At 36.5% G+C, this 20,695-nt stretch overlaps 3 protein-coding genes across 3 annotated transcripts; 2 read left to right on the plus strand and 1 right to left on the minus strand.

The window, feature by feature from the left end:
- Positions 1–5,841: 5,841 nt before the first annotated feature.
- On the minus strand, positions 5,842–9,168 carry LOC118270450 (peroxiredoxin-2). Its single transcript, XM_035586041.2, has 7 exons — positions 9,001–9,168; positions 8,861–8,909; positions 8,487–8,628; positions 8,019–8,154; positions 7,228–7,330; positions 6,647–6,775; positions 5,842–6,185 (listed from the first exon to the last, which is right to left on the minus strand). The coding sequence occupies exons 1-7, from the start codon at positions 9,031–9,033 to the stop codon at positions 6,094–6,096; spliced, it is 684 nt and encodes a 227-aa protein (XP_035441934.1). The 5' UTR covers positions 9,034–9,168; the 3' UTR covers positions 5,842–6,093.
- Positions 9,169–10,109: 941 nt separating this feature from the next.
- Positions 10,110–16,437, plus strand: LOC118270542 (fumarylacetoacetate hydrolase domain-containing protein 2). Its single transcript, XM_050698212.1, has 5 exons — positions 10,110–10,493; positions 12,012–12,231; positions 13,384–13,548; positions 14,131–14,297; positions 15,570–16,437. The coding sequence occupies exons 1-5, from the start codon at positions 10,222–10,224 to the stop codon at positions 15,727–15,729; spliced, it is 984 nt and encodes a 327-aa protein (XP_050554169.1). The 5' UTR covers positions 10,110–10,221; the 3' UTR covers positions 15,730–16,437.
- A 238-nt stretch (positions 16,438–16,675) lies between these two features.
- LOC118270449 (fumarylacetoacetate hydrolase domain-containing protein 2-like) lies at positions 16,676–20,307 on the plus strand. Its single transcript, XM_035586040.2, has 5 exons — positions 16,676–17,083; positions 17,727–17,949; positions 18,519–18,683; positions 19,219–19,385; positions 20,019–20,307. Exons 1-5 carry the CDS (start codon positions 16,926–16,928, stop codon positions 20,173–20,175), a joined length of 870 nt encoding a protein of 289 aa, XP_035441933.2. The 5' UTR covers positions 16,676–16,925; the 3' UTR covers positions 20,176–20,307.
- The last annotated feature ends 388 nt before the right edge of the window (positions 20,308–20,695 follow it).

A 20,695-nucleotide genomic window follows, 5' to 3' on the forward strand; every position in this document is an offset into this window, starting at 1 on the left:
TGATTATCTCTCTATCGTTCTAGATATATCAGTTTGCTGACATTAAGTAACGGATGTTTTTTGACACGTGAAAATGGAAATAATAGGAACATCATAAAGTTACGGCTTAAGGTAAACGTCCACAGGCCCGCATCATACGCATCGCACGCAACGGATTTTAGTTTCTCTTGGATTCCTACAACTGCGTCCACTGAACCGCAGCATCGGCAATGCCTTCATGCGATGCGTACTGATGACGTCATACTGAATGCGTGCGATTCGTACGATGCGGGTCTATGGACGCTCACCTTATAAAGCCACTGGCAGAAGCTAATGTGTTATACCATTTTCATTTCAAAATACTTTTTTGAAACAAAATATTATAGGAATCTATGTATTTCTAGAAATCTCTATGGTTGGACGGTGGTGGTGAACTAAAATGTCATAAATTGTAATAAATTAACCATTCCACTTGTTTTACTTAAAAGGTAGGTTAACGTTTTAGGAGAGACTCAGTTGCCATCACAAAGAAAAAAAGGTTTTAGGTATTGTGTCGTAATTTTAATAAAATGGGACTAAGGAATAAAAAACTTTTTATCCTACGTTATTAACTATTATGTATCTACTACCTGTTATGTAGATATATAACAAGACAATGTAGAAATTAATAACAGATTGTAAATTCGGTATTTTAATTCATTTAAATTACCTACTTAGCCTTAAGATTGAATTAAGTTAGTTATGAAAGTATTATGTAAATGACTGAATTAGATGTGGATAAGAATAAAAAATAAAATATACCAATATTTCTTTTTCCTTTTTTTGAATACCCTGTTCCCTTGTCTGCGCAGGTTAAGGCAGAACCTACATACCTAATGGTGAAAAATAAAAAAATGCGTTTAAACAACCGACTTCAATAAATCAACAACTAAAAGAGAAGTTTGTGCCATAACTTCTAAATAAAATTATTCATTAGAACCTATATGTAAGTTGTTTACAATTTCGTAAGCATTAACTTATATTATTTTGATATGAGCTAATGGCTCTTCGCTCATATTTTGAATCAAGAATTTTGAAAATAGGTCCACAAATGGCGGAGTAATTGGTTTACAAATAAAAAAAGAAACATTCGAAGTGAGTACCTCCTCCTTTTTTGAAGTCAGTAAAAAAGACGTCACTAAAATACCAATAAAAAAAACACTAACAAATAAAACAAAAGACCAGCATAGGCTTTTATTGAATAATCGATTAAGATGAGCGTCAATTTATAAAATTAAACTGCGCGCAACACGACGTTAATAATACTAGCTAATCTTTCAATTATAATAATTATGAATAACATATTAAATATTTTAATTAAATAGGTATTTTTAACACCGAATAATTACTGCGCGAGGATGACACGCAAAATCGTGAAGCGTGCCACATTTTTGTTAGTTGTATCGCTAACATGAATTTTGATAACTCAGAACAGAGTATTCTGTGGCAGAGTTTTTTTATGGAAACGAGCAGACGCATCACCTGATGGTAAGCTATCAGCGCCGCCCGCCGCCCACTTAAAACACCAGAGGCGTTGCCGGCCTTTTAGAGGTTAGGAATTTAAGGGTTGTTGGAGAATCGAGGATTGGGAAGATTGGGAATCGGGGAATGGGGCCTCCGGTAACCTCACTCACACAACGAAGCACAACGCAAGCGTTGTTTCACGTCGGTTTTCAGTAGTTCAGTAGCTTCAGAGGACTTTTTTATTACTTGTCGTAAAACAGGATTACAGGTAGGTAGACCTTTATTCTGTAGTGGAATTATAAATTATGATTATAAAATAAACTGACTGCCTCATTGGTCGAGTGGTTGTAAGTGCAACTGCCAGACAAGGGGTCTTCTGGGGGTTCGAACCGGTCAGTTAGTTAATGGTCGGTATTATTATAATATGGCTTATAACATCCTAATCCAGTAAATCTATTTTATTTTACAATTATTCGGCAATACGTATTAATTACATATTTCTACCTATCTAAAGCCATGCGTGACGTTGTGTTTCGTTGTAATACTACAGAATAATTACTGCATTATTATCACCTAATTGATCAGTTTTGTTTGTCAAAAAGCATTAAAATGGTACATTATTATGTTAGTCCAATGGTCCAATGTGGAGACTACTATTAAAATTGTATTTTTTGTATACACGTGGTACTGGCGGACTTTGTATCGTTTCGACCGTCTGAGAGTTACTTATGTACTTACTTAACTCTTTTATAATTGGATACAAATCCTAAGCCTTATTTTTTATTCGCCAATTTATTCATATGTTATTTCTCCTGAACTTCGTTCCCTATTCTCTTCTCATGAACTGAGTCGGCAGATCTGACAAGATTCAATCGTTAAGAGATTTTCAACCTTATTATTTTAAAACAGAGTTAAAAATGTATTAATATGTTAAACGCCATGGGTGACCACACATGAACGCTGTGACATCAGCTGAAGATTAGCTTTTAACAGTTTTCTATTGACATGTCACCTGCGGTGCGGGCAGACAGGAGTTTTTAACGCGTCTAAAGAGGTAACACTTACTTCAAACTACTAAATATCATATCTACTTAGAAAATTAGCACGTCTATTGCTAACAAATGTAAACTGCGTATAAGCACGCTTGTATTGAGCATACTCACTCATACTCGATATACTTAACGCCTTTTAGCATGCTGTTTACGATATCCCTTTACTTTTTCAAATCCAATCTACACCCCTATTGCTCTGAGAAAGAATCGAACCTACAACATGCTGCACAACAGCCAATCTAGACAGAGAGTCCACTCCACTACAGACATGTATAGTCATCAACAACTGTTAATCTTAATATTCGTACCGCTATTAAAATAACCACTTGAAAGATAAGTACCTACCTACTTTGTTAATACGATTACCACAATTTTTATATAAGTACTTGACTAAATACAGTTAGGCATCTACCTACACGTCTATAACAGATTCTGTAGGTACAATTAATTAAATAGGTACTATACTGGCTGTTTATGTGTAGGTACTTATCATTAAGCCAGTGGTGTAAGTACCTAAGCGTGCCTTGTTTACCCCGTATAAGAAAATATTTATTTCTTTTGTTTGAGGGGAGAAATCATGCAGTGGCTTCTCCCGCCCCTAGGGTAAGGGCGAGCAAGTGAAACTCTTACTGACTTAACACCACCCCTTTCTTACTCCTGCTATGAGCCGGAACCCGGAAACATTTTAGGTAGTCCGCAGCACCGGATCGGGCATCAGCTTCGCAGCTGGGCCTCATTTATGCTGGCCTGGCTCTTTGAGGCGCGCACTGAACGCGCAGGTCTGGTTCTGGTCGCAGACCCGCCCTTACGGTGGCCGGAGATCATTGCGCGATCCCCGACGGCCAGAGTGTCTCGCGCAACGGCTAGGAAAGAGGGTAGGTCTGGGGTTTTTTTTTTTTTTTTTTTTATGGAACAAGCCGGCAATCGAGCAGACGTATTACCTGATGGTAAGCAATCGCCGCCGCCCATGGACACTTGAAACACCAGAGGCGTTACAAGTGCGTTGCCGGCTTTTTGGGAATTAGGAATTTAAGGGTTGTTGTTCGGGAATCGGGGATGGGGAAGATTGGGAAGGGGGAATTGGGCCTCCGGTAACCTCACTCACACAACGAAACACAACGCAAGCGTTGTTTCACGTCGGTTTTCTGTGAGACCGTGGTATCACTCCGGTCGAGCCCGCCCATTCGTGCCGAAGCATGGCTCTCCCACACTTAAACGGGTCATCTGGAATAACATATATTAAGCCACTTTTTATACCACGAAAACCGTGGATGAAGCCGCTGACAGAAGCTAGTAGGTACTTTACATAATTAATTGCTACACCTACCTCAATAAAACGAATAAATCTAGGTGAGTACTTGACCTTATCAATGATGAATTGACACTTACAAGAACCTATCTATAGAAATAAGTGATTGAATACCGTTGTACTGTTTGGTGACCTCTACTCTGCCTGCAGATGTCGTAAGCGTAAGATCAAATGAAGAATTACACAGTATACAGTCATAGTATCAGGTACTTAGGTACTATGCCGGGTGAGGGAGGTTAGGTACCGGAGGGCCAATCCTCCACCCTATCCCCAATCCTTAAACGCTCTGACCTCTTAAGGGCCAGAAACGCTCTTGTATCTAACACTTATAAAGTTTACGAAGTAAATTCCTACAGGAGGCGATGTAATAATTGGATTTTCCTTTAACATAATGCGTGACACTTTACAGGGAATTCAAGACGATGCAAACCACGCCCCTCTCTATTTTTTATCTAGCGGTTCCGTACTAAACACGAACCCCCAGAAAAAGGTTCCAATAATTGTCTACATTTTAAGGGCCACTTACTGAGCTCTTAAAAACTATCTTCCACCTTTTTACTTATAATTGTTGGGCAGCACCGTGTTTTTTGTGTCATAGTGTACAATCACATTATGGCATCAGCTTCTTTGTGTACTTGCTTTATGGTAAAACCTCTGAACGTTTGTCCGGTGATCCGTCGGCTAGTTTGCCGCCTAAAAACACTAACAGATTGGTAAACAATATAATTATTATAATCTGTGGTCATTAAAAACGTTAAGAATGTTTTGAAGAACATTAATTGATGTATTGGCCTTCAAATTATTACGTAATATGATTTCACAAGTGATCGTGTTAATCCGTGAAGAGATTATGGATATTTTCGTTAATTAAATTATTAGCCACATAATTGATAAAAATACTGCACGGTTTGCGAAGTGGCTGTCGCACAACATTTAGTTAGTTAGATACCAGCACGGAGCAATTATTTGTGTTATTCACAATTTTTTTCGGGTGTGGGTCTGTGTGTATGTGTACTTGTACATTTTTAAACGCACTCACAAAACAGGAGAAAGTCGTAGTGGCAAAGATCTATATATTAATACGTGAGGAAAAAGCTTTGGACCCCTTTTTACGAAAATTGCGCGGACGTAGGAGCATAACAATACACTAACGGTACACTTATAGTTTATGTGTAGGAGAAGTGCAGAACGCTAACATTTTTCATTAAATCAATAAATAAAACATTACACACACTACCATGCATAGTATCTGTTTGTATCTGACAAAACGTCAAAATCGACCGACATTGCGATGATATTCGTGAGAATAATAATAATAAGACGTGAGTCTTACATGAATAGTTTTTCTGTTCATGATGCGCCAAAATATATTAATTTGAATTTGACAAAACTAATAAGCAATCCGTTAAATAAAAATTATCCTTGAACATATATTAAGTGGTCGAACTTCGACCACTAGGCGACCACTAGTTTCGAAAAATACTTGAGTCTTCTAAATTCCACAGTTAAAAAACTAGTTGGTGCCTAGGTACAATATTTATTGAGAACTCGAGTATACGAATACTAAGGCTAGACTTTAGCCTCACTCAATTGATGAGCAAGGATGCTTTTTCACTAGAAATATGCTATGTAGAGAAGAGAAGATGTAATAGTTAAGCTGTGATACTATGTGACCGTTTCCACTGATACTAAGCTATGTAGCGGTGCGAGGAAGATGCGCAGCATGAGTATGAAATGTATCAATAGTAGGGAAGCCACACCACACATCTTTACATATAAAAAATATAGGTTCTATATAAAAAACATAATATAGCTGAGTCCGTTTCCACTAGTATGCTATGTGTATGATTGTGATATGATTGGTGAAAACCAAATGCATCCACAGTAACGCAGCATAGCACATCTCTGGTGTAAAAGCACCTTAAAACCTAACTATTTTTAGTTTGTACCATGTTCGTTCTTATATTTAAAGTGCCTGATGCAATAAAACAATAAAAATCTTAACAAAACTCATTTATAATGACTGCAAGATACATTATGCATTACACAATAACTGAAAATAATAAATTACATAATAATTACTGTTCTACACCATTTTCCCTTACAATAAAGCTCAAATTGCATTGCACACCTTTCCTTCCGAAAAACCCGTTTTCCTTCTAGACATTTTATAATACTATGTATGTCCAATTGTTACGCAAAAAGTACTCTTATTTAAATGCCGTAAGGTTAAAATTTGAATGGAAGACATTAGTTGGATTTTTCGAAGTATTCCTTGCTGGCTTTGGGACTAGGCTTGATCGTGGCTGCGTTTGTGTCAGGGTTCCAATTAGCTGGGCACACTGGAAAGAGGAAATATGATTTAGAAACGGAAAACGAAACAAGACACTGTTACTTATATAAACAAAAGTAATGTACTTGACAAAAATAGGTAGATCGACGAATAAATCAACGGATGACGACATAAATCCTACATCGTACAAGAAGTTTACATGTGAATAAATATGGATATAAAATTCCAGCAAACAACAGTTGAGCAGAAAGCCATTTAGGCATGATCATCTCACTTGGTCGGAGGATCCTCCTTTTCTTAGGGCCCTTAACTCTCTATACTCTAAAGCTTTTAAAGCCATTACACCATTAAAAAATACCTAATCCCTATTCGCTGAGGGTCTACAATGCACTTATAACTATTGTCTGGTATTGCGAGTTTCCATAGGCGATTGCTTACCACCAGGAGATTCGACTACTAGTTTGTCCATAAAAAATAGAACTGTTAAACAGCAACAAAACATGAACATACCTTCTCCGTGTTTATCCGCAAATTGGAAGGCCTTCACAAGTCTGAGCGTTTCGTCCACTGACCTTCCGACAGGCAGGTCATTGACCGACATGTGTCTTAGGATACCATTCCTGTCAATCACGAATAGACCTGGAATAATAAACGGAAAATTCATAGAATCAATTTAACTGAAAGACATTTGCTGCTGAACAAGTCTCGCTGAGGGAGTTTATGTTCCCAATGGAACAGAGAATGACTTCTCATCAGAGGCGTAGCTGATACAGCCACGCCTCTGACGGCCAACTTCCTTTTTTTTTTATTTCTTTCAGATATTACAAAAGCCCAAATAATCAATTCCTTTTTTAAATTATATAATGTATTCTGCTCATCATAAGGGGCCCCAAAAATGGACTCGCATGTTATAGCATCGGACAGTAAGTCACAGCATAAATTATGGATGTGGTCTAATTCCGTATCATCATCATATCAGCCACAAGACGTCTACTGAACATAGCCCTCCCCCAACGATTTTCAGATAGGCTTGGAGAAATGAACTGCATCAAGCAGCTCCCTGTGATTTCTATTTCAATAGCTTGAATTACCTCTAAGAGCGAAACCAGCATCTAACAGAACATTGTAGTCTTCTGAGATCTTCTTGGAATAATCAGCAAGAAGTGGGATCTCTATCTTGCCAAGACCACCATCCTGAAAGGTATATTAATACAAGTTATATTTAAATAGAAGGATTTTCCGCGACTAGAAACACTATAGTAACTTAAGGTCTAGTGATCAATATATTAAGATTTACTATTTATAAGTAATTGGTCAGCTAACTTATAACATCTAAGCAGAGTGGACTTTTAGAATCTTATGCCTCTCCAGAGCAGGTAAAGGACCTAGTGCCCCTATAGATGATGATGGGCCCACCAGGTTTTTAGTGAGGTAAAAATCTCACACTCCTTAGTTTTTTCTCCCCAAAAAAGCTAGACGCCTTTTGAAAGTTTCTGTACATCATAAAAAATGATCTTATAATAAACATCATCTTATGTGCACAAAATTTAAAAAAAATGTGTTAGAAGTTGAAATTAATGAAATAAAAATACTAATATGAACATTTAATTTAATATGTCAACTTTATCAATTTAGTTATGACCTTTATTATCTGTTGCCCCCATATAAGTATTTTTTTTACAATAAACATTATGTAAATTGATAAAACTTATGATTAACCACAAGTAGGCACTAAAATAGACAGTATACTACTACTGAGAATTTTCTAAAACCATAATGACTCAGTAAGAAATTTGATTAACCAATGAATCAAAACCAAAACCCTTTATGACCAATAACCATGAAACAATAGATGTTAAAAAAAAAACTAAAAAAACTCTACCTTTCTAGGAGTGTTAGTCCATGCCAAATGGCTGAACTCGGAATCAGTGGAGACTCCAATAATCTGACAATCAATGCTGGCAAACTCCTTAGCCCTGTCACTGAATGCAATCAGTTCGGTTGGGCAGACAAAGGTACTGGAAGATGCCAATACAAATACAAATTAATGCAGGATATTTTTATAGTGAATATTATTCAGTATATAATTATTATAGATTGAAAAGAAAAAATGTATCAGAGAAGTTGTAAACATGTATTTTTGTTAATAGTAACAAGTGGGCTTTTTGCTCTTTCTTCTCCATTTAGAACCAGCACCTAGCTTATACTTTTTAGATTGAATACTTCAAAACTATGCCAATTCAACCATAACAATTATTACCATAACAAGACTAGTAAATTGTGAGTATTTACTGGTAATATTTTCCTTGTATACTTAGGTATTAGGTTAGAATAAATTAAAAATACTTACAAGTCCAATGGGTAGAAAATTAGAACAACATATTTGCCATGGTAATCAGCAAGTTTCAGCTTGTTGAATTCACCATTCACCACTGCAGTTGCTTCGAAAGCAGGTGCAGGCTGCTGCACTTTCGGTACAAATACTGCACTAGCTGAAATATTACAAAATGCAAATAAGTAATATCAATGAAAACTAAAAGGAGCAAAAAGAAAATTAGGTACAGATAACACAAATATTTTTTTTTAGAATAAAAAGGTCGCAATAAGGCTCTATAAAGGGAGACCTTACTCTACATCTTAAAAAAAAACAGCTCTCTTCCTACAACGTTTTGAGGTTATGTAATGAGATAGAAAAATAACAAATTCAATAAAAATAATACTTACTAGTAGAAAAATTAACTGTTTTCACCGATGCCACGGCTGGAGTAAAGACCTTTGAAATTACAAAGCAATGTTAAATAAATAGGTCATTAATTTATTATTGTAATGAAACTGGTCTTATAAAATCTAAAATACAAACTTACTCTGCGAGCCAACTGTTTTACCAAGAAAGACATTTTGTTTAAATTGGTTCTAATCACAAAACAAGAACAATGAGCTGTTAGATGAATTTCTAGTTTTTTCTTAACCGGCCTAATAGATTCCGTTTGATTCACCCGTGATTTGACAACAATTTATTATAGTGATGTTTGTTGTTCGACACTGACAGACAAAATGTTATCGATAATTTTTATTTCAGTACCAACTACCAAGTATCTCTAGATCATCCAATAGTTTTAATAGTAAATTTTAATTAAATCACTGTCCAAATTTGTGCTTTAAAATATTAGGACGAAATAAATAAAATGAAAGACAAGAGAGCAAAATAATAATAGCGTGATCCATTAAGTTCCCAGTATAATTAATCTAGATTATTATTCAATCACTTTAAAATGGAATAACACATTACACGTGAACGCAGACGAAGCCGTAGGCAGAAGCTAGTTATCTGATTAGAAATAATTATCGATTGTCGATACATTGATTTTTAACATGATGTGGACATCACTACAAGAACAAGTCGGAGTTACGACCTCTTTCTATCAGTTCGGAAAGTATACATTGTTTGAAATACAAGTGGACTGTAGAAATACCAGAGAAGAATTTTAGTGACAAGTTAGAATATCAGTTATAAATTATGTAATGTTTTTATTGTGTGCAAATAGTTGAATAACCATTATTAAAAATACTGGGATAAAGTATTTTTAATTCGATTTCTAAACGAACACATAGCCTGTCAATGTCACCATAGTTGTCACATGACAGATGACAGATATACATGTTGACAGAAAAATCGTTATCATTTTAATCAACAAATCACTCCTTTTTGATAAGAAATATTTTATAGTCAATAAGAATAAAATGAATATTACAATCTAACCGTTTTAATTAACACACATTAAGATGTTAATTCAGCAGTTTTTCATTAAAAAACAGTTATACCACAAACATAATATTTAGGACACAGAAATAATTTGCGATCTAAAATGCCTCTGTTTATTAAAACTAACATAAAAACCTTTTAACTGAGAAATCATAACTATTTAATGTATTTTCAATATTTAATAAATAAATAATTTAAAGACCGTTGATGCAATGCAACCCAATCAAGTGTGTACTAGCCTTACATTTTAAATTATCAAACAACCTTGAATTTGAGTAAACACTTCAAATAAATTACATAATCTAAATTCAGCTACTCAATCATGAGTGCCATGAGGATAGGCGCGCGCGCGTTTACAACGCATTTGCTGTCAAAAGGCCAGACCGGCAACAGTTTAGTCAGCCAAAGAAATATATCGACAACAAACATCAACAATATGAAATTCGTCCAGTTCGCATATAAAGACGACCCGAAGCAAATTCGAGCGGGATATTTAGAAGGGGACCGTGTTGTTGATATTAATAAAATTGATTCTAAAGCCCCTCAAACATTGTTGGGATTGTTGAATTCGGAATATGTGAACAAAGTTTCTGGGTATGTAAACTTTTTTTTATACTTTGTTATTCATACTTGCTATTGTTAATAAATAAATGTGGTTAAATAAATAAATATACACTTATTTGTTATTAAATAACAATGAAATAGTGACACTGAAATTCAGTAATTTCTTAATTGCGGTTAAACAATAGCTAACTATTACTTTTTGTAAACATATGCATGATTGTCATTTTTGTCTCAATAATATGAATATGAATTAATCTGCTAATAGATATATAACCCAAACCGGTTTTTTTCTACATAATATTAAAAAAACAAGCACTTGACCAACTGGATAGTTCAATTAAGTAGGTAATCTAATCTGTAGCAAGGAAGTTTAAATAATAGTTGTATCAATTTCATGAGAGTATTTTTAATATAGCAAGGGTTTCCAATTGTTTGATGACCAACAACAATATTTTTAACATTTTTTTCATGGTCCCACATAAGATTTTCTCTAGAGCAGTATGAGGTAATAAATCATAAAAATAGTGACTTTTTGATTAACTACCGAAATCAGTTGATCCTCACAGTCGTGACATAAATTTTCTTTGATATTTAACTGTGGTATTTTTGTAGGTGGTGGTATCTTGTGTATCTTTCTAATTTCACGGATATTTGCTTTCTGAGGATCATTGCTGTTAAATATGGGATACAATACAAATAAATAAAATACATACCTACAACAGAAAATATTTATCACATAATGACTCCCATTCTTTGCTCCCGAGTGTACTTCATGCATATCCAATCTAATCGACATAGCTAGGTTAAGCCAGTATTGATTATACAATATTGTGATTGTTGAAACTGTCATCAGCACTTATCACTTATTATTTATAATGTCATACTTTCTATAATCTTGTTATCATCTGGAAAAAAATAGTGTTTTTCTGTATAAAGACAGTTCAGTCGATGAAAAACAAACTTTGGTCTCGTTGAAATAGAGCACTCTTTTGATAACAAGAAAACTTTACAAGATAGTAATCTCAATTTATAAACATTGACACTGAAATTATCAGTAGGCATTGTATTTTATAAGTAAGTAACCTATAACTACATGTAGGTATTGTGAAATATCTTGCAACTTCAACAAACAGCAATATTATTATATTTGATAAGACAAACATACCTTGATAATAGGCGAGAGAAGTCATTGAATGATTTCCTCACTCAAAAAAATCTAACTTACAAAATATTTTTGTACACCTTAATCAATCTCAAATTCTGACAGAAATTCCATACAACCCAAGTATATTTCGGAGTTGCGGACAACTAGCGGCTTTACCGGGGCTCCAGCTCGAAAAGCGGGAGTAGGAATGGGGTGGTTATTAGTCAGTATAAGAGTCTGACACTTCCTGTCGCCTGGCCCGAGGCTCCGGCTCGAAAATTGAAGCCTCGGTAACCCGCAGTCGCAGCTCAGTCAGGCAGTCCGCAGCTTCGGGTGTGGACAGTTACCCTAACACGATAATAAGATAACCATTCTAGTAACAGTTACTTACATAAAATTTTTAGATACCCATCTTCAAAGCCACAAAGCGTGCCACTCTCAGATGTTACACTGAAGGCTCCAATCCACGGTGTGGACAAGATCCTATGCGTCGCCCTGAACTATGCTGATCACTGCAAGGAACAGAATCTACAAGAGCCCAAGATACCGATCATCTTCAGCAAGTTCTCCAGCACAATCATTGGGCCCAACGAGGCTGTGAAGATTAGGACTCATATTTCGAAGGTAATACTAGAATCATCATCATCATCAGCCGAGAGACGTCCACTGCTGAACAAAGGCCTCTAGCCAACCTTAGTCCTCCACGCAGAACTAGAATACTAGAATACGGCTCAGAAATTAGACGTTATTGTCATCGCGTCATCAACTAGTCCACAGCTAAAGAAACACTACTATAGTCTGTTCTACTTGCTCTGAAATGCCCAGTCTCAGTAGTAGTAGTAGTTTGCTATACGTTTAAAGTTAACGAAACGAGAGCGCGTTCGAGGCTCTCATTGGTTGGCTCGAATAAACCAACCAATCAGAGCGCCGAACGCGCTCTCGTTATATACCGGAGATCTCAAAGTTCTCAAATGCTATATAACTACAAGATTTTTGCAGTAGCTACTTAATTTTACGTAGGTATAGTCTTCAACATTACATTCGCTACTTTAAAATTCGTAAATCACATGTTGTTTGTTCCATTCATCGAGCCAAATTATCATATTTGCATTTATTACGTAAATGTCTCTTGATACCTATACTTTAAAATAAGTTGGTAGGTACCGTAGTTTTGCCTATTTCTTCAAAGTGTGATGTAAATGAAATATCAGCAATGTACTTGTTTTTAACTGACTTCTTTTGTTTTTTTCAAGTTCAAGGCAACGTGCTTACTTTTCCTTAATAAAACGCTTATTTCTAGCAAAAACAGTAAGGAAGTCATTACTGAGAAATGACGACTATTACCTAGTGAGGCGAAATTATTTCTACCTAAGTCAAATTACTTACCGCCTCCATTTTTTTAAGTCAGGTAATATCCCTAAAACCTAGTTCTAAGTTTGAAAAATACTATGCTGAAAAGACACAAAACATCGCACACAAACATACATACATACATACCGATCATTGAACAGTGCAAGAGGGACGGAGCTATGTAGGTTGTATAGCTCCATCCCTCTTGCACTGTTCAATGATCGACCATTCTGACACAATTGTAATAGCAGACTAAGGTCAAACTGAAAAGCACTTTATTTGAAGTCATCCAAGGATCAGATTCGTGATACGGTGCACCGTCTATCATGGCCGGTCACCTAGACACAAAGCACCTGCAAATTCTAATCTTCTGCCAATTTAGGTATACCAGTACAAAGTCTAAAAGAAAAATCTTTCTCATTCCAGAAAGTAGACTGGGAAGTGGAGCTGGCCGTTATCATTGGCAAGACTGCATCATCAGTGAAAGCTGCGGACGCATACAAATACATATTCGGGTACACCGTCGCTCAGGACATTAGCGGACGAGACTGGCAGAAGGAGGCAAATGGAGGACAGTTTTTACTGGGAAAGGTTTGTATTATTAATTATTGATCTTGTCTTTTTGTATGATAGGGCAAACCTTTTAAAGGTGCCTAGCTTCCTGGGGATAAAAGACTAGGGAGTGTGGGATGTTTACTTCACTAAAACCATCCTGGTGGCTTCTGATCTTGCTTAGCCATTGCTCAAATAAACTGTTGCGACTGACATTGAAGACAAGTTTAAGTATAATCCAACTGATGGCGTTATTTTCAAATGTAACCATGTTACTAAGTAAAATTAACAGTAACACTGCCTATTAGTTAGACAGTAGAGTATGTAAACTGTTCATGAACTCATCAATATTGTCATCAGGCTCCCTAAAAAACGTCCGAACCAAGGTTGCAAGGTTGCCCAGTCATTATCTTCATTTTTGACTGAAAACATAAATAACCCTCTTTCATTGTTTATTTGCTAGATTATCATGACACATGGCATCATAACTAACATAATATCATTTTCTTCGATCATAGATGGCGCCACTGTGTTTTTAAAGCACCAAAGCCTTCTGTTTAGACATTAAGTTCTACAATCAACTCTTAACAACTTACTCATTATATTATTATAATATTCCAGTCGCAAGACACATTCTGCCCAATCGGGCCGTGCATAGTATCGGCCGACGAGATCGGAGACCCACACACATTGGACATCAAATGTTCCGTGAACAACGAAGAGAAACAAAACAGCAACACTTGTCAGCTGATCCATAAGATACCTGATGTCATTGAAAGGATTAGCTCGTAAGTATTAATATATTGTGAGTTTAAGTGACTTCTATTTAGAAGTTATGGCACAGAATACTAGTTATGGTTCTATTTATTCTATAATATAAAAATAAGTCGGGTTTTCCTTCCTGACGCTATAACTCCAGAACACACGAACCGATTTCCACGGTTTTGCATTCGTTGGAAAGTCATTGGTGGCGAAATGGAGTTCGCTGGGTTTGCTAGTACTTAAATATAATATTCCTATAACTGACTGCATCGTTGGTCCAGTGGTCGCAAGACTGCCAGACAAGGGGTCTCGGGTTCGATTCCCGGGTCGGGCAAAAGAATTACTTACTAGGCTTTTTTCGGTTTTTCGAAAATCTCTCAGTAGTAGCACGGAGTCGGGAATTGTGCCCGGTATATGGCAATAGACTCACCCTCTATTACATCATACCATCATACATGGGTCTTATAACAAAAGTATTGATAAAAAATAATAAAAAATACGTCGCGTTGGGGGACCGCTCCTAATTTTGTGTTTAAGTTCATCTTCGTTGCTTAATTGAACTATTTGTATTTAAATTGTTGGTTGTAAATTTTTTATTTAATTTTTTATTTCATACTTTTTAAAGGTAGGTTCGGTTAGACTTATTCTTTCAATATTTTCTTTCAGTGCGGTTTCATTTGAGACCCCATCCCAGTTTATTTGCCGACATTCGGTTACTCTCTCCACTCTTACCGCCCACAACTTTAAAACGGCTCAACCGATTTTCATCAAACATGTCTAAGAACACTCGCACATAAGTCACCTTTAATACAAAAAAAACTAAATTGAAATCACTGCATCCGTTCGGGAGTTATGATGCCACAGACAGACACACAGACAGACAGACAGACAGACACGTCAAACTTATAACACCCCTCTTTTTTGCGTCGGGGGTTAAAAAGTGGATGTACATTGTACTGTGGCATTGCGTGCCGTAATGTGCAGATGCACTTCTGCCTGCCCTTTCGAGGATAAAAGGCGCGACGTTGTTGTTGTTATTATATATATGTAAATTACGGGGTGTTTTTTGATGGGTTACCAAAAATATCATCGGCCTTAAAACGTCCACTGCTGAAAAGGCATTTGTTTTCCCTCTACAGAGGATCTGTACAGACAACACTAGAACTGCTTAACATGTGGTCTGTGGATTACAAATAAGTCACTTAAAATACGTTTCTGCTCATTGTGACTTAATTTTAGCCCATTCATAAACTCTCGGTACTCATGACTTTATTAAAAGTAAATATAATATTTTCCAGAATAATGACGCTGCTCCCAGGTGACATTATCCTCACTGGCACTCCAGGAGGAGTGGGGATGCACCGAAAACCCCCACAATTCCTCAAACCAGGCGACACAATCACCAGTGAAATTGGAAAAATTGGAACATTAGTTGTTTCAGTTGAAGAACATAATTAATGATTAACTGCCACACTCAGAGTCATTTAATGCTTACTTAAACTATTACTTAGTAACGATTTTGTATGGAAAACAACTGTTAAGGACTGGGTTAAGTAACCATTAAATGACTCTGAGTGCGCGAGTAAGACTCTAATTACGTTGATATAAGGTCGAGATTAATTAAAATTTGACTTTAGTTCTATTGAATTACTGTCAAAAACTGATCGATCTAGAGTCCAGAGATTTGAAGATCGGCTATTATTAATATCGGCCTTAAGGTAAGCGTCTACTGGCCCGCATCGTAGGCATCGGACACGTCTCACGAATGCCGTACCGAAAAATCCGAGTGAAACTGGGATCGGCAATCTGATTGCTAATATTCGCGTCGGCAATCCGAACGCTGCCGATAGTGTGGACGTAGTCTGAAAAATTAATCCGTTTGATGCGATTCGATCGATGCATACGATACGGGCCTATGGACGCTTGCCTTTAAAGTCATTTCTCTTTTTGAACACTCTGTACTTACGTTTTTTAATGCTTTTGTTTATTTTGTAATGAATTTATTGTAAATGATATATCTTGCTTGTTTTATATACCTGCTTAAATATAAGTATATACTATTGTTACATTTAATATAATCAGTATAGGTACAGCCTTTATTCATAATGTTTGTTAGCATTTTTATTTACGTTTTGTAAATAAATCATGTTTTTAATATTGATGGAATTTTTTGTTTTGATTTTGTAGTTAAAAACTGAGTTTTTACAAAATTGTAACAGATATAACTTAAAATGTACATACAGTTCCATTTGATAGTGTTCCTTTCCTCCGGTTACCTCAGTCATACGGTCGGTTTTCTGTGAGGCCGTGCTATCACTCCGGTCGAGTAGGCCCATTCGTGCCGAAGCATGGCTCTCCCACACCAAAGACTTACAATAAGTACACTGCCAGTATTTTAAAAAGGAGTACCTACTTATACCTATATACTTTTCTTGAAGTTTTAATAATATCATTCTCTATTATTTTTGACTTTTCTGGATCACGTTGACAACTCTTTAGACAGATTTATGACAAGTACCTGCTTAATAAATTGGTCTACAACAAAATTAATGTAAAGCAATAAATTTATAGATAAATAGCCAAAACGAAATTGTTTGAAGTACAATACCAAGTGATTAGTGCTAACATTTTTCCAATTACGAACAAAAGGAGCAATGAAATTCGTTCAATTTATTCCCAGCGATACTCCCCATCAGCTGAGGGTCGGGTACCTGTATGGTGATGCCGTAGTGGACGTTTGTAGCTACGATATCAATATGCCAAAAACTATGCTCGATATACTAAAAGCTGATTTAGTTCATTCTATTATGACGTAAGATTTCATTACCATTTCTATACTCTTCTTCATTTGAAGAATTAGTTATATGAACGTTCTTTGTAGAGTCTTTTTTATGATATTTAAGTATACCTACCGATGATAAGCGCCTGTGAAGATTGTCCCCAATCACCTGTGCAAATGCTAGCTTTTCAAAATTTTTTATATAGCTTTTCTAACTTTTCAGAGTTTCTTCCAGTGAGGGGTTATTTTTAGGTAGGAATTATTTAGATTTGTACGTTGAATCTTTTTTTAAGGAATACGCCGGTAAATAAGCAGACGTGTCACCTGATGGTAAGCAATCGCCTCCACCCATGGACACTCGAAACACCAGAGGCGTTGTAGTGCGTTGCCGGTCTTTTGGGGGGTTAGGAATTTAAGGGTTGTTGGGAAGATTGGGAAGCGGGGTAGTTGGGCCTCCGGTAATCTCACTCACACAACGCAAGCGTTGTTTCACGTCGGTTTTCTGTGAGGCCGTGGTATAACTCCGGTCGAGCCGGCCCATTCATACAGGAGCAAGACTCTCCCACACTTAATCTATTACCTGAAAGAGTTTAAAGTTGAGAAAATATGGAAAAATATTGTATGAGCTCATAACCGCTAGAATATCAGTCTATTATTTACCTTCTATTTGCTGTAGGGCACCAACTCCAAACCCAAAGACTATAGTGCCGTTATCAGAAGTGACATTGAAAGCACCAATCCACGGCATGGACAAGATCCTGTGCATAGCCCTAAACTATGCTGATCACTGCAAGGAACAGAACCTAGCACAACCAACGGTACCGGTAGTCTTCAACAAGTTTGCCAGTACCATCATTGGACCTAATGAGGCTGTGAGGATTAGGACCCAAGTAACTAAGGTAATTGGTATAAAATTAATTGCTGTCCGGTAGTCTCGCTAAAACCCGAAAACGGCAAATGTTGGTCTTAAATTATTTGTGGAAGTCCAACGAAGGTTTAAAAGATTAGAAAAAAATGTTTGAGGCTGCACAAAGTTTACCGGATCAGATATTAATTAAAATTAAATTGTCGTAGTTTCCGAATTATAATACTCCAATTTCATCGTTGAGATAAACTTTTATAGATCTTATAAGTTTTATGTATGTTTTATAGATTTTTAAAGTGCATTTGTATGGGATAGACCAGCAGACGGGGACACCTGATAAAAAATAATACGTGACGTTTCACCAGCTTAGAAGACTTGTGAAACGGTCGTTACCGGCCCCTTTTGGGGGATTTGGAGTTCCAGGATTCGCTTTGCAGATTGCTTCGCTATGTTCTTATGTGATGTTGTTATCTGAGGTTGCCAAAGGCCCTTCGGTAATCTCCCTTAGTTATATGTATAGCGGTATAACACGTTGACCAAATCGGCTTATTCGTGTCGAAGCATGGTTTTCGTAAAATCTACTAATTACGTTACCTATTACAGAAAGTGGATTGGGAAGCAGAGCTAGTTGTGGTCATAGGCAAGACTGCATCAGGTGTGAAAGCTGCAGATGCATTCAATTATGTATTCGGGTACACTATAGCTCAGGATATTAGCGGACGCGATTGGCAGAAGGATGAAAATGGAGGGCAGTTCTTACTAGGGAAAGTTAGTATTCATGTACTATGCTGCTTATAAGATGTCATCATCATCATCATCATCAACGTCAGACCTTTTATCCCTGAAGGGGAGGCAGAGGTGCACATTACAGCAATACGGCTATACAGCGGCACTACGTGCCGTAATGGGCAATACAATATACAATGTACACCCACTTTTGAAGCCACCATAAGATGGCTTATAAGATGCCATTTTTACTATAAAAAAGGATCCATTTACTTACTCTCATCTCAAACATCTCTCTTATACAAATTCTCTGAAGCAATGCACATTTCGGCGTGTTCCTTGGAACCAAACATTACCTACCTACTATTTATTTCAAATGTCTTGCCATTATTGGGACACAGAATCCAAAATATTTTTAAAATAATCGATACTTAATCTAGAATTCATATTAGGCCTATGTTCAGTTGCGAGTTTGCGACTGATATGATGAATAATAATATTTTGCTCTGTGCCCTTAGTATGAGTTTGAATACTTTAACTAAAAAACCGTAAGAAACCCTTAAACTTATATTTCCAGTCTCAAGACACATTCTGTCCAATTGGGCCGTGGATAGTGACAACTGATGAGATCAGTGACCCACACAACTTGGCCATCAAATGTTTTTTGAACACTGAACTGAAACAAGACAGCAACACTGAGAATCTGATCTATAAGATACCTGCACTCATTGAGAGACTTAGCACGTAAATAGTTTTAACTTTTGTACCTTTTTTTTGATGACGGGGGAAACCTTCAAAAGGCGCCTAGCTTTTTGGGGATAAAAGAGACTAGGGAGTGTGGTATTTTTACCTCACTAAAACCACCCCGGTGGCCACCCTCAGCACCTGTAAGGGGCACCGAGTCCTCTTAATAGACCTGCTCCGGAGTGGGGGCTCCAGAGCAGGGGGCCTACCGGTGTTCTCGAATGCGAAGTTTCGTTTAATCTTCGGCCGTAGATTCTATTGATTTACTAATAGAATTGCTTAAAATAACGTTTTATTTTTAATTCCATATCAAAACCTATTTATTTATCTTCATTTCATTCGTTTATTTTTGTTCACGAAAGTTCGCAATAAATAGAATTGTAGTATGCAATCTGCGAAGTTTCGGACGAAATTTCGTTTTTGTTGAATTAGAGTAGGCCCCCAGGTTTATTAAAACCAACGCCTGTTACGGCACATCCCTAGGAAGACGTGTACCTATGTCTCTAGCTTTTGTACCTAATGAGCATATTGAAGAGAAAGGACTTTATAAGAAGAATTTACACACAACGAAAGAGGCAATGTGAGGCTGTTTCTTTAAAAAACTGAAACAAAAAGGGCAAACTTCCTTTCTAGAATAATAACACTGCTTCCTGGTGATCTTATCCTCACTGGTACTCCCGGAGGAGTGGGAGTATACCGTGACCCTCCCGAATTCCTTAAGCCAGGCGATGTAATTACTAGTGAAATAGAAAAAATTGGAACCTTAGTTGTCAACGTCGAGCAATTTTAATTATTTTTTAAAGATGATTTGAGTTCGTATATACAATAATGTTATACAATATATTTTGTAGAGGTTTTCGAATTGCGTTTATTCTTTGTTAGCACTATTATTTGATTTTTGTAAATAAATTGTATTTTTAAATAGTTTTTTTCTTTATCTGCCTCTGCACTCTTTTACCTATACCTAATGAGGGAAAGCGAGGGATCTTCAGTCTCTGATCTCAAATATGTATGGTATATATAGTGCTCTGATTGGCCGACTCAAATGAACAAACCAATTAGAGCGCCTAAGCAGCTCTCGTTTTGATCTCATAAACTTATAACAAATTCGTACAAAGCCGTCTGTAGTGTACACTGCACAAAATATTACATAGGTGGACCAAGAACGATGCCCTGGGGCACTCCAAAATTTATTAATTTTTATTTATTTATTATTATAAGGCACGTCAACAGAATAAACACCAACATTAAAGTAAGACAAGATGAAGACACAAGATCATGTGCTTATGCCAATTATAGACATGCACCAC

The sequence above is a fragment of the Spodoptera frugiperda genome, chromosome 13 (assembly GCF_023101765.2).
Source record: "Spodoptera frugiperda isolate SF20-4 chromosome 13, AGI-APGP_CSIRO_Sfru_2.0, whole genome shotgun sequence".
NCBI lineage: Eukaryota > Metazoa > Arthropoda > Insecta > Lepidoptera > Noctuidae > Spodoptera > Spodoptera frugiperda.